Raw genomic sequence first — 13,786 nt, forward strand, 5'->3', positions numbered from 1 at the left:
AAAACATTAGAAACATTGTGGCAACGCATTTTGAAATACATGTGCTCTATATCTCTCTACAGTAAATAAATGAGGCTTTAAGTTGTTTATGAAAACAGCTCTGTTCAAGATAACATTCTACCAGCAACTAACACGATATCAGGAAGGCTCCAAGGTTACGTTCAAAGCATCTCTATTTCACATCACATATCTACTGTTATCTGCAAGGTCAAATGAAGCTTCTTCCTAGCAAGCTGCAAACCATTAATTCTATTTAGCTGTCACTGCTCTTGCGCAAATGTTTTAAAAAAATGTTGAGTTAATTAAATACAAACTATACACTACCACTCCACACGTTTAATAATTATTGTAAGTTAAAAAAACATTCTAGAATTGAAATATTATCTAAACTAGTCACATTAACTATGAATTATTTACAGGTTTTAACATTATGAAAGAACATGATTTATTTTAGAAGAAAGCATCTGCTTGAAGGCCTTTGAAGCCTCCTACTTTCATTTTCTGCATCAAATGTCTGTGTCATTTTTAAAAGTTCAAGGCAGATTGTCAATTTAATTTGTTATGGAAGTTGACATTTTAAAATCTTTCCTATATTATCGTGTATTAAAGGGAATTAAGATTTTTTATTACCTTCATTTTTTTCTAAGGCGTAGAAGCAGGTCCAGGAGGTCTGCTCAGGTTTGTAGGATCATGGATTCTTGGTGAATCTCAGGAAGTCGTGTCTGACGCCAACGAAAGCTCGGACTTTCATTGGGATGCATTTCAGGACTTTGGTGGGGAAGGTCTTCCGACCGGTGAACCGGAAGCTGACCCTGGTAACGGAGGTCCAGCAGTTGCTGGCATAGCAGAGTCACCCAGTGAAACATTGGCTGAGACTCCAGGACCTGATGTCCGCTTCCCTTATGGTGCCCCCTGGGTGTGTCTGAATGTGTATTTGTTGATCAGTCACATCCTTTCCCAGTGGTTACAAAGTTCTCAGGATTACAATCAGGGGGTGCCAGTGACGGCACGGATGAGGGAGATTTTGGAATGGTGGTTGGATGATGCAAATCTTTCCCAGGGGCATCTTTTCCATGTCGTTCTTCAAAAACTGACCACCGATGCCAGCATGCAGGGCTGGGGAGTGACACTGGGGGGATTTATCTTCTATGACGAGGTGGTCGAGGATCCAGTCGGCCTATTCTTCTAACTACTGAGAAATTAAGGCAGTGCAATTGTGTCTCATGGCCTTTGCCTCTCACCTGCTATATCACCATGTTAAGGTCCAGACAGGCAACAGGGAGGTCATGGGGTGTTTAAACCACCATGGGGGTTGAAGGGTGCAGTCCTTCAGTCACCCGAGTCAGGGTATTTTCAGCTGGGCGCACCTGGATCATCAGTCTGTCTGCAGTTTACTTACCCGGGAAGAAGAATAGGGAAGCAGACAGACTCAACCGTGTTTCCCTTGATGAGTTCATTGTCTGATGATGGAAGTGTTCCTACTATTGCAGAGGAGCTTTGGGTTTCAGACGATCGAATTATTCGCCTCTGATGAAAACGCCAAGCTGTCTTGCTTCTGCATGATTATACCTAGTCAGGAAGCTTGGAGGGTGGACGCAAAATCTTTCCTAGAGGGCTGTTGTATGCGTTTGCCCCAGTTCCATGGAATCCCAAAGTGTTGAGGAAGATCAGGGTAGGCAATGCCTTTGTGATTTTGGTGGTAAGAGTTTGGGTTAGGCATCCGTGGTATCCCCTCTTGTTGGTTTTGACTATCCAGCCCCTTTGGGAGGTTCCCTGTCTTCGTATGTGCTAATGGGTCCTCAACTCCCGGACCACATGTTGCAGTTGATGCACCTTCAGGCATGGTCATTGAAAGATTGAGTCTGGTAGCTAGAGGCTGCGTTACGGTGTTGGCCGAATTAATTCAGCAATCTTTAAGTCCCTCGACCATGAGTGCTTATGTCAAGCACTGGAATAATTTTGGTGCTTAATGTGGTCGGATGGGTTTGATTGCAGAAGATGTGGAACCCATGAAGGTACTGGATTTTTTGTCGGACGGTTTTAAGATGAGGTTGGCCGCTTCCACTCTTAAGACTCAGTGGGCTGCTCTCTGAGCATTTAAAAGTCCTTGTTTTTTACTGATGCCCAATGTTTCTAATAAAAACATTTATATAAAAAAAAAAAATAGTCCTTGTTTTGATCATCTGGAGCCCCTGGTTTCTCGATTGTTGAAATCCTGTGCCCTAAAAAGGCTGAAGCCTAAAGTGGCGGTCCCTCCTTGGGATTTGACTTTGGTGTTGCATGCCCTTCAGGCTCCTCAGGACAGGTTGCTATATACCCAATTTAGGTTTGGCACTCTCCCCGTGGGCGAGGTACCAGCTAAGTGACGCTCAAATGATCCAAACCCGAGCACTTATCCAGGATGCAAGGCTTCTTCTGTACTATATTCTAGTGTGTTGAAATATATATCCGTTGAAATATATGATCTTTGGATTAAACTGTGTGATGCAATGATTTAGTTGTTTGTGTTCTCATTGCATTCTCAACTAAGCTGATTATAGCTTTGGTATTAGCTCATTCTGTTATTACTGTGGCAAGGAAGACGGACGAGGAAGTAATGCCCCAGTTACTTACTGGTAATCTACATTACTCTGAATCCTAGTCTTCCTCTGCACACTGTAGATTCCATCCCTCCCTACACTGTTGTGTCTGGTTTTATTTTTTGATCTTTGGCTTTAGAGACAGGATGAATTGTGGGTGAACTTCCCTTTTATAACTTTACAGGAAGAGGAAGCCAGCCATATTGGAAGGAGGGGAGGCTAGTATGCTAACTTGTTAAATTGGGAGGGTCTGTGGGAGCCTAAATTCATTCTGTTATTACTGTTGCGAGGGAGACTAGGACTCTGAGTAATGAAGATTACCTGTAAGTAACCTGGCATCCTCCGCATTCAAGTCAGAACTATAACTCAGGGGCAGATTTACAAGCCCCCTGCACCACCAGTACGTCACTTTTTGTGACATACTCGTGGCGTATTTTACTGTTCCATATTTACAAGGGCAAAAATAGCCACCCAGCGTGGTTTTTCCTGTCCTTGTAAATATGGCCCCTTTACACGGAGCACTTAGCATGAAAGGGGCGTTCCATGGGTGTTGCTGTGGGTGTTCCCACGCAACACCCATGGAACAAGACATTTCCAGATTTACGAGGAATCGTAAATCTGGAAATGCGTCTGAATGCTGCGCCTCCCCTGGGTGGCGCAACGAGGATACATTTTTTCCAGTTCTCCTGGTTTGTTCCCCTTTCAATGCGTGCTGCATTCTACAGCACACATTGAAAGAGGAAAATGCCTGTAGGGATTGTTTTTGTGCAGGAAGGAGCCCCTTCCTGCACAAAAACAATCTCCCTATGGCGCAGGCATCTTTGCACCATGGTGCAAAGGTGCCTGCACAGGCGCATGGCAGCTGTTGTGAGAGGAAAGGGGACTTCATCCCCAACCAAGAGCGCCCCAGGAGGCGCGTTTGCAGAATGGTGGATAAAGGGTGCGTGGCCTGTCTCCACCTCTCAGCAATCCCACTGTGTGGGGCTTATTGGAGGCAAGAGGTAGACTAGTTGGCCCCCAAGGATCCCCAGCAGCGAAGGTGGACTTCAATCCCCAACCAAGAGCGAGCAAGGGAGCGCATTTGCAGAGTGGTGGGCAAAGGGGGCGGGCCTGTAATGAGAACTTAACAACCCTGCTGTGTGGTACTTACTGGAGGTAATAGGAGGGGTAGTTGACCCCCAAGGATGTCCTTGGGGGCCAACTACCCCTCTTGTTACCTCCAGTAAGTCCCACACGGTAGGACTGCTAAGACATCTTCGGAGGCCACGCCCCCTTTCTCCACCACTCTGCAAACGCACCTTCAGGCAGACTATGGGATGGGGGATGAAGTCCACTTTACTCCTAAGGGACTTTGGGGGCCAAGAAGCCCTCTTGGTACCTCCTGTAAGTTCTACGTAGCGAAATTCCTGAGTGCTGGTCGGAGGTCCAGCCCCCTTTATCCACCACTCTGCAAACGTAACTACTAGTGAAAGAAGCATGCTGTTTTTATTGGTGAGGTCCACCCTTAGGATTGAGAAGGGTCCCCTTCTCTGCTTGTTGATTTTATCACAGTCTTCTGCAATTTTGTTTTGACTTCTGCTCTTATTTTTCCGAAAATTTGTCGAAGATCCTCCATCGTGCTTCCAGACCCAACAGCGGGGAAAAAGAATCTGAAGATGGCCTGACACCCAATGATATAAACGTCACGATGTGTGGATGTTGACATTCCATGATTGTGGTAGGTTTCTATATAGCTCAGGGTGATACCCGTCATCAAAAAACAGGTACTACAAGCCAAGTTTCCAAATGAACTACACAGTTAACCAACCACGGGCACTCTGAACCCAGGAGACCCAGGAATCCAGGCTAGCACAAATCTGAGTATAGCCTTGGCAAGTCTAAGTTTCTGTGCGAGGAAGACTGAAGGGAATTACCATTGTTTGAAAAGAAAATTGATGAAAATGTGACAAACACCATGTTCAGCACATTATCTAGCCAAGGAAGGTCTCATTTGCATCATTAGATTCTTAGATTGCTCAGAATATGTTAAGCTGTGTATTTTTATAGTGCCCGATCACCTGTGAGGGTATCCCAGCTTGTATGCAGGTGTGTGAGGCTAGCCTTGAGTGGACTCACTCAGAAAATAAGAAAAATATGTTATTTCCTATACTCCTTAAACCGCTATTCTTTAGTGAGCACAAGGGATATCTTTGGTGATAATAGAAGTATGCCACATTAATATTGAGACTGGCAAGAAAGGCATAGGATGAGCTGTGACTGGGAGAAATGATTACCTAAAGGGATTTCAAAGTATCATATTCTGCCATAGCTTAAGGCAGGTGAAGCTGGAATACCTAGTATATGAATACTGAATGCCCGCTGTATGTTTCCAAAATCAGTCTACCTTTCAAATGTTATTAATATGGTTAGAGATGCATCCCCCAGTAGCACTCACTGCTCTCCACCTCCATGTATGCCCGGACTCCTGTACTTCTGCCACAGCTCCCACTTTTGACCTGCCACCACCAACTGTGCTGTAGGGAGGTACCAGTGCTCCCTGACCCTTGCGCTCCAGACTACCTGGACCCTCAAAACCTCCTTGGGACACATAGGCTTCTCTTGGCATCACACTGTGTGCTAACTTAACTGCTGCAGATTCTTGGAGAGCTGCACTGGTGGGCATCGTCTGCAAATCGCGAGTGCGGGAGGGGGGACAAGGACAGTCCCTAAAACTATTTAAATGGGACCCGACCCTGCCCACCATCTTCGCCAACCAATTTGTTCCTTTAACTGAATGGAGGGTGTTGATGAATTACTTTACAACTCACACCCATCTGCCTGTACTTGTGCATTGGATCCCTCAAGTAATACAACTTGTAAAAAAAGAATTTTTTTAAACAATTTTTGTTTTTTTATAAAGCAGAAAGCAAATCAGTCACTGTTTAAACCTTTTTTTTTTAAATTGAAGGTAAAAAGTAGGAGGTTACGATCTTGTTAATGAAAAGAGAGACGTATATGGAAAAAGTACTGTGAATCCCCACCTCTACTTATATATATCTAGATATATATAGATGTTACAGCCTGAAGAGAGGCACCTTCACAGACCAGGTCTTTTTTGTATTTATACGGATTATTGAGTGGAGGGTGATCTGGTCCGTTTCCCCTCTTAAGCTCCTTGTTGTGTGCACTGTTTAACCCTGGTCAGCTGATTTTATCATTGGTAGGGTTTTCTAAGGGATAGTCTGTTTTAACCGATTTACAGAAACCTACTTATAAAATAAAAAGAGTTTAAATGCTATCATTACAATATGCCTTTACATACAACACTTGTTACCTGCTCTCTTGGATGGCCCATCAGGTTAGAGAATAAAAAATATTGTTGAGGCCTAAATCAGGAATAGCATATGACAATATTTGGGGCATTCTGTGCAATACATAGTATGTCCACAAATGTTATTATTCGGTTCCTAGATGCCTGGCTTTCTCCGCAGCTCACTGCCAACCTCCAAAGAAAGAGCATCTGAGGCATGAAGCAATATAGTAAAAAAATGAACTAACTGGAGTAAAGAGGGGAGAGGTCTCAAGATTGTTACAGCAAAGAGTCTACAATTTGTGAAAAAACCACATCTCAACTGTTGGTAACAGAGTAGGGTCGGTGTACCTTTCATGCATGAAAGCGGTTTAACAGAGATGGTTCAAACAAAATAATGCTAGTTATTCAGATGCCCTCATGTGGTGGGTTAAAAGTAACAGTGTTGGTGGATATCCAAAATTAGAAGGATTTATGACTTCTCAAGTTAGCAGGTAATGATCCAAGGCAATGGGGTCTTATGTGGTACAGGATTAGGGCGATGTATCTTATGGATATTTTTATTAAAACACAGTAAGCCCAGAATGGTGCCCCAAATGAGAAGGATGCTCAGCCAAGCAAGAGCATCTCTCTTGTGAGTGAACAGTGGTGAAGGGAGTGGGGAATCCAATTATTTTGGGTTGATCCAGCTCAAAATATGAAGAAAAGTTCAGACATAGTATTTAAATAATTAGGAGAGGCTACCTATTCCAAACCACCATTTTGAATTTGGAAAAAATTAATCAAGTTTCCAGTAAGTCCTTAAAACCGAAAGAAAGTATGCCTTAGGGCGATGTGAGGACTAATTTTCAAGCACTGCCTAACATTTTAAAATAAGCTGCAATATTAGCGTGTATAACTTGTAAAAACTAAGCAAGTATTAATAAATGAAAAAGGAAACATATTAATAAAATATGAGCTTTATTGCAAAATGTAGAAAATGTAAAAAAGCATAAACTGTCACACAGCCCAAAAGCATCTCAGGGCAATCAAATTATTGCGACCTATGTAGACCATGATCACGGTTCTCAAACGTTCAAGAATATACTTTAGTTTCTTTGTCATGGATTTAATGTAACAATGTATTTGTATAAAACAATCCTCAAAAGCACATTTTCTATACAGTTAAATATCTTACAAAGAAATATATATATATATTTGTCCTAGAATTCCCAATCACCAAATAAAGCTACACATTAATCAACAGAATTGTAAACTCAACAAATACACAGAAAATTCAGTTTAAAGCCAACCAATGCGAAGTAGTCTTGCACATTATGCTGAAAAATATTTGTACACCGATACACTAGAAGGATGCAGACATCAATGGGAACCCCCTGAAAACTTTTGAGCAGCTGTTTTGCCCAGTTACTATTATACATCAAAGTTAATTCAATTCTGAAACATCATGGAATCAAAAGACTTAAGTGACAAACCAGACAATTGAACACCAAATTGTTTGAAGGCTGGGAGATCTAGGTATTAACCAAAATATCCACTTATTATTATTAATGTTGCTCTGACTTCTAGTCGCACAGTAGTGTGCTCCACCTTTCCCTCACCTTACCCCCATTTTCTGGGACAACATAAATCGTGGCTAACCTTTTATTAAATGTGAATGAGCTTAAATATTAGAACATTGGTTGTTTAAATTTTTTTAAACATACCTCTTGGAAGATGATCCAGAAAGGTATACAGCAGCCAGTGGCATCTCTGTTCTCACAGATCTCTACCATACGGAAAATGAAACTTTAAAATTCATAAATACTATTCATATGCATAAGTTTTTGTCTAACACTTGCAGAGTATCATCCATGGGGAGTGAAGGTTATGTGTAGTTAAAATTTGCAAAATCTATTTCTACAACTCAAACCAAGAAATCGGCTGTTTCAATAATTCACTTTCTGTTTTCAGGCTAAAACTACTTTATCAGTTACTTTCCGAAATGAAAATGTACAAAACAATCACTCAGATTGCTCATTTATGGGCAGATATACAATACTGAATAGCTTTACACTCCCCATATGCCATCATATGAGCAGTACATAAAAAATATGGAGGGTTCTATTGTAGAAATGTATATCCAGGTTTATGCCTAAAAGCATTATACATGCATACATAGTGGATGGAAATCGGAGGAAAACAAATGTGAGGGGCAGTCACGAGGTTAATAGGAAAAGAAAGCGATTAGCTAGAGAATGCAGTGTTCAAAGGACATCTCTCGACTCTGGTTGTGATAATTATTGACATTTACATTTTGCGAGTTAAGGCCTGGGCCGGTTGAACCCGGCTTGCTTTTGCCACAACCACTTTATGAGCCTTTTCTGAGGTCATTGTTCTTATATATCATCTACCTTTGCAAATGAAGTCACTGTTGTTGGCCTCAGCAGCAGCATATTTAGCATGCATTTAAAAAAGGCTGAGAAGGGGAAGGGTTATTCTAGCAGCTTTACAAAAGAGACGTTTATTAGGCATAATCCTTGCACAGCTTCTGTGTGGGGTTTCAACTAGGAAGTGTTTTTCAGTTTGTAAAGGCATATAGAATAAACACCCTTCCCCACATTCATGAGATGAAGGCCTCATTGTCTATATACAACTAAAAATTCCAATGTGTGTAATCCTAAGTAACTATACAATAGCAATTACAATTTATTATTACTCTGTCTTAAAGGTCAGAGATTCAGTCTACATCCATGTCAGTAGTTATGAACTCAGACTTCTTTCACTACTGGTTCATTACCAAATTCTTTTTTCCATGTATTACAGTTTTTCATCACTTCTAGGGTGTCCTGTAGAGTCCTCAGAACTCACTGTTTAAAAAATAGAAATATATATACACACACAAAACCTCTAAATTATAAAATTAAAAAAGGCAATGAAAACAAAAAAAACTATCTAACAGTAGCCAAATGAAACACAAAATTAAAAACGAATACATGCTTAAAGCAGTCATACTGAACTAAAAAACAAAACAAAAAAAACCCACACATTTGGTTTACGCCTGGACCCACATTGCACAATAAACATTTAGCCGGCAGGATCAGCTTAATTTTAAATTCAAAGCTAGTTTAGTCTGAATGTCAATGAAGTGCTAACCATTAATTTTGGAGTGGTGTTACCACATAATGAGGACAGGGATGAACATGTGCATTCAAAATCCTTCAAGACCAGCTTAAGAGCCCATCTTATCCATTTACTCACTGACGAAAACAAACACCATAGTTGCAATACAACTAAAAGAAACAGACTTTGGCATGATTATTTGCTTTCCTCATTTACCCGCTCCTTCCCCGATCTTCAAGAATACAAAAGCCATTTTATTAGAGACTTAACTGGACTGGTAGTCACCTAAATATCTATAGGATAATGAGCTCAAAAACAGTCTTTCTGAATAAGAAGGGAAACAAATGGGACAATAAGAATGAGAAGGTGGACTGTGATGGAAGAATTAAGTAAATGGGGCAAAATAAGATTTGAGAACAGACCAAACAGCTGTGTGCCAACAGGAGAGTGACAGGGAATATTGAGAAAGTTGGTAAAGGAGGGTACTACAGGAGGGAGTGGCTGCTCAGGCAGAACAACAGGTTTGTGAACTCAGGATTGCCTTGCAAGGTACATCCAAGGCCAGACCAAGAACAGTAAAAGGTTGAGATTTTAAAAGCAGCCTATTGCTTAGAGGCGGGATAGCTCAGAAGGAAGAACAGCAGATTAAGAAAGATCACACTGCTAAAATAAGCAATAGTGTGTTGGTAGCTCATTTACTCAATTTGAAAAAGGGCTGTTCAATGCATGATACTGTTAATGAGGTAAATTACATCACATATATAAGAAAATAGTTCTAAGAGCAAGAAATCCACTTTCAATTATATGAATGGCTATTCTGCATAGCCAAAACTTAATACTCATTTAGAGTCTAACTGAAGGGTGTGATGCAAGGCCTACTGTTCATACAATCATTCTTCTACCCTGAACAAATCATAAACATACTGTACAGGGCCACTGTCCCAACCTAAAAATCATTTCTGAACAAGGAACTTTTCTTTTTACAAGACTGGGCTGTTACACATTTTATTGCACTCAAGAAACAAAGCCCGGCTGTCTTGCAATCTGTGGAAACTGGACCGATATTAATGATTGTTTTTCTACACTTTTTAATCCCGTCTTAATATCTGAAACATAAAAAAGGCTGAGTGTTGTAAACTGCTAGTATATAATCCTAACTAGGACTGATCCTTGATGGCCACATACTACAAACCCTAAAGTAAAATACTTGGTTTAAACGTGATTGATCTCACAATATTACCTTAATGTTTACTCTTTAAGCACCATTGTTTTGTATATAATTCGTACCTTGCTCATAATAATTAATCTATAAACACCATTTATTTTATCACTTAACTATAGCTGCCATACTGGATATGTACATTGTAAATATCTCCAATATGCTAAATTATCCCTAACTGCTCCATCCTAACAAGCAGGCTTATACCTCAGAGCAGTAATCAAACCACTAAATACTGTCAATGCTGAGATTACAAATAAGCAGGAAATGTGCCACTAGTAAAATTTGCTCAAGCTGCAAGAACACCACCACTGGCTTTCCCCAGCACAAGACAGAAGGCCGACCAAAAAAATGGTAGTACTTACCATGAAAAATAAGATCAGGTCTTTTACTTGTCATAAAAGCAAAAAGCAGCCAATTTTGACAGATGAGCACATTTAGCCACAATCTTAGTCTAAATTACCAACAGTTATTTTAGTTTACGAACTTACCCTAAAGGCTAGAATGCATGGCAGAAATGTGCAAAAACATTTATTTTTACTATGAATTTGTCTTTCTCCACAGTAAAAAGACTTTTATTGAAGAGAACTTCTGCCATAAAACAATGGAACATGGGGGGTGCTCCCCTTCCTTTGAGAAGGAATGCTTTCCTGCCTTTTGAAGGAGTAGTTTTACTGTCTCCAAGATGACTAAAAACCTTTAAAACGTTTGTGAACTCCCACAAACTTAAGTTTTGTGAATGTTCACCAACATTTTGCTGGACAAATGATTCCTTGTCCTGTTCATGATTGAAGACTTAGTCCAACAGATAGTCAGCAAAACATGCAGACTGCTCGCAGTAGCAAACCTGATGTGTGGGTCTAATACTTTACTGAGTCAAATTCAGAAAATTTCCACCAGTTGGTTACTGTTTTTGGGAATGCAAGCTGAACTAGTGTCACCAAAAAAAACAACTTGAGGAATCAGGCCTATAAGAATTTTGATGTACTACCAGTAATGGGGAATTGCCTGGTAATTTACCCCGTGATGTCTCTAACCTGGGATAAGACCCAGTACGTTCTAAGCAATGTCAAATATAAGAGATGACAGTTACTCAACATGCGTTTGGGACATCGATGATGGTCCCCCAAATACACCTAGTTCACAATTTAATACTTAATTGGTTAATGTTTACTTACATCTGTCTGTGCATAGTTACGGAAAACAAAAATGGCTTGTGTGCTCCTCCTTTACTGCCAATACACACACAAACACATATTCATTTATGTTTCCCAAAAGTCTCTCAAAACAAATATCACAATTTACTAAGCATTTTCAAGGCAAAAATGTACTTTAACCTCAGGGGGGAAACAAACTGTGTACAATACACAAGACTGTAAACGATACAGCAGTCATTCAAGCACATTATTTTAATGAGAACTGGAAAAATATTTTCTTTCAAGTATAAAAAAAAGATCTATAGTAAAATATTGCTCATAATAAATATGAAAATGTGTAAGTATTTTGAATATTGTTTTCTCTGTGTGATGGGTCCTCAACATTGATTTTAAAATCCGAGAAATGTGCTTCGTTTGTTAAAGAAGTCACAGTGTCTGTAACTTCCACATTTGTTTTCTTCTTTTTGACAATGACAGAATGCTGTTCCCTTAAAATGATTTTCAAATAGTGGCTTTGTCTAGTGGCCAATGCTATGATTACAACTTAACACTCAACAATTTTCACATCGAGAAATTGCAAACTGTTAAACTGAGTCAGGCATGATTATCTCTGGTGACGTTCTTACTACCTTTGATAATTTGAATCCTCAAGTGCAGGTTAGGGATTTACCAAGTGAAATAATTCCTCGAAAAAGACCGGAAACTTTGCCCTTATCAATGAAGGAAGACATCTCCTGTCTTTGCCAGAGGTGCCGATTCGCTTCACCAAGCCAGTTCCCTGCAGTAGGTTGTCCCGTCCAAAGAGACGGAGACTTGAAACAGCAGGCAAAGTTGAAAATGTCCAGACTTGAAAATCGTTCACTGAAAGGGATGGCTTTTGTTGCAGTAAACAAAACACAATTTCCTTGGGGGGTGGGGGACACTACTTGAATTCTACTTTTACAATATAAATGTTAAAAATTCTAAAAATGGAAAAAAGAGGTTCTAAAAATGTTATGTTTGTGAGTAGAGCTGTGTGACACCAACAGCAGATTAAAGCAAATCTATGTTCAGTTACTGATCGGAGAGTTTGTCTTCATTCCAGCTCGTCCCATTTGAAGACATGGAAGCTTAGAACTGTTTTTCAGCAGCTGCTCAATTGCAATGTGGCGGACATGAAGCTCCGAGGACAAGGAATCTTTCTCTTGTACTTCACGCGTCAGGTCGTCAAATACATCTAAAACATTAAAAATTAAATTACTATTTTAGAATTTCTCTATTAAATTTACACATTTTCCAGAACAGTAGTTTATACAAGACTCATATCTGCCTGCTATCAATTTTCAAGTCCCCACTTTCCCAGTTTTGCATTAATTATTAAACAATCTGAACAGGAAAGAAGATGAAGTTACTTACCTTTGTAAACAATAATTCTGGTGGATAATTAATCTTCCTGCAAATGCTTAAAGTTATGAATCTTTCCACAGAATCCCGCCTTATAATTTATACTTTCATCCTCCCCGCAGATTCCTCATTTTATGAATTATCCTTACTGGTTTCAGCCTAGTCCGGAAAAGCTCTGCTTCAGCTATAGCTATCCAGCATCACCAGGTGACGTCATGCAACTCCAGTAGACATTCATTCTTTAGACATGCCAGCACTGGAGTACACAATTGCCAAACGGTGCTCTGGGGTCAGTTCCTGAACTGTGCGGACAGGAACAATTTGATTCACAACAATAGCAACTACACAACATAACAAATTTGCAGGTCTTAGGATCTTATAAGCCACAGCACAAACTTACAGAGGAAGATGGACAATGTGAGGGATCTGTGGGAAGGTTAGGTATTTACCACAAATGTGGTTTCTGATGGTAAGTAACTTTCCTCTAATGGATCCATGTTCCTACTGATTACAAAAGATGTGAATGAGTCCCAAAATTATAGCTCCACGAGAGGTGGGATGGAGTGCTGGTTAACCAAGAAAATCATGCAACACAGCTTGGGCAAAGTACCTGTCACTGCATGCCCGAGATGTGAGGTAGTAGTGAAAGCAAAATTATGTAAAGATGACCTTGTAGGCTCCTTGTAGATGTTGACATCTGGGACGAATATGGAGAGTACCGTGGAGGCTGCCATGGCTTTAGTAGAATGGTAACTAATGATGAAGCAGGGTTTTCGCGAAATAAAACCTGCTCGGATTGAACTCCTCATTGTGTGAATTACTAAACAAATGGCGTGAAATTAACAGTGCAAGACTAAAAGGGAAAAGATGAAAACTGCGCAAGCGGCAGCTGGGAGTTTTATAGTAGGCCGCAAATGCACATGCAAAAAGTCGAGAGATTATTTTTCATTAACTGTTAGAAAAGAATAAGCAGTGAATAAGAAAAGAAAAAAACAAATAAAAGCTTACAAAGAGTGTTTAATAGTAGAGTTTAATAAAATGATAAATAAAGCTTATA

General features: G+C 40.1%; 1 protein-coding gene across 1 annotated transcript in view; it reads right to left on the reverse strand.

The window, feature by feature from the left end:
* Positions 1-6,811: 6,811 nt before the first annotated feature.
* Positions 6,812-13,786, reverse strand: part of C8H21orf91 (chromosome 8 C21orf91 homolog) — a 164,630-nt gene continuing 157,655 nt past the window's right edge. Inside the window, exon 5 of the mRNA XM_085623058.1 lies at positions 6,812-12,562. Within this exon, the coding sequence (XP_085479184.1) occupies positions 12,396-12,562 (167 nt within the window). The 3' untranslated portion in view covers positions 6,812-12,395. The remainder of the gene's footprint in view (positions 12,563-13,786) is intronic.

The sequence above is a fragment of the Triturus cristatus genome, chromosome 8 (genome assembly GCF_964204655.1).
Source record: "Triturus cristatus chromosome 8, aTriCri1.1, whole genome shotgun sequence".
Classification (NCBI taxonomy): domain Eukaryota; kingdom Metazoa; phylum Chordata; class Amphibia; order Caudata; family Salamandridae; genus Triturus; species Triturus cristatus.